At 30.7% G+C, this 629-nt stretch overlaps 1 protein-coding gene across 6 annotated transcripts in view; it reads right to left on the bottom strand.

The window, feature by feature from the left end:
* LOC103523326 (retrovirus-related Pol polyprotein from transposon 17.6) overlaps nucleotides 1-629 on the bottom strand; it is a 61,166-nt gene that overhangs the window by 39,627 nt on the left and 20,910 nt on the right. For 3 of the 6 annotated variants that reach the window (XR_003395253.1, XM_026832936.1, XM_026832934.1), the window contains exon 3: nucleotides 11-618. Coding sequence is in view for 5 of the 6 variants with exons in the window: in XM_026832936.1 (XP_026688737.1) it covers nucleotides 11-618 (608 nt within the window). In the remaining variant the exon portion in view is untranslated. The remainder of the gene's footprint in view (nucleotides 1-10; nucleotides 619-629) is intronic. The other 3 variants (XM_026832937.1, XM_026832935.1, XM_026832933.1) reach the window with 1 other exon arrangement.

The raw sequence follows: 629 nt of genomic DNA, 5'->3' as shown, positions 1-629 counted from the left end.
TCAGATTCATGTACAGATTCAACCATTGCCTCATTCAGAGTTCGAATAAAGCTTTCATCTGAGTCATTTAATGAAGAACTAGTTTCTAATACATTTTCTAAATTTAAGTTATTACTATTATTTGACATTGTCATGATGAGACCAGCACTACTATTAATTTCAAGGAAATCGTCAAAGTTATCCTCAAAATTATCTTGAACCTCATTCTCTTGGAATGTTATAGGAGTATGTTTGAGATGAAAGGTGTTCCTTCTAACCTTACTACCCCTTTCAGTGTTGACCCAATAAGACCTTGGATATTCAGTGGATTTTATGATTTTACCTTTGATCCACCTGTTTCCTTCCCTTACTAATACATTTTCACCTGAGTAGAATGGCTTTTCTTCTCTGGTTTTTCTATCATAATAATATTTGTTATTTATTTGAGCTTCTTTCATTTTAGATTTCAAATTTTTATGGACATTTTCTAAATTTTTGATAGGATTTAATTTCTCATTATTAATACATATCTTAGTTCTTATTAATCTTCCCATTAAAATTTCTGATGGTGAAAAACCAAGAGCAGGGATTTTGGTTGCTCTATATTCTGTAAGAAGATCTCTATAATCAGTTTGAGATGTGTCTGACTT

The sequence above is a fragment of the Diaphorina citri genome, unplaced genomic scaffold (assembly GCF_000475195.1).
Source record: "Diaphorina citri unplaced genomic scaffold, Diaci psyllid genome assembly version 1.1 scaffold19593, whole genome shotgun sequence".
NCBI classification, from domain to species: Eukaryota; Metazoa; Arthropoda; class Insecta; order Hemiptera; family Psyllidae; genus Diaphorina; species Diaphorina citri.
This window is presented reverse-complemented; position numbering and strand designations above follow the sequence as displayed.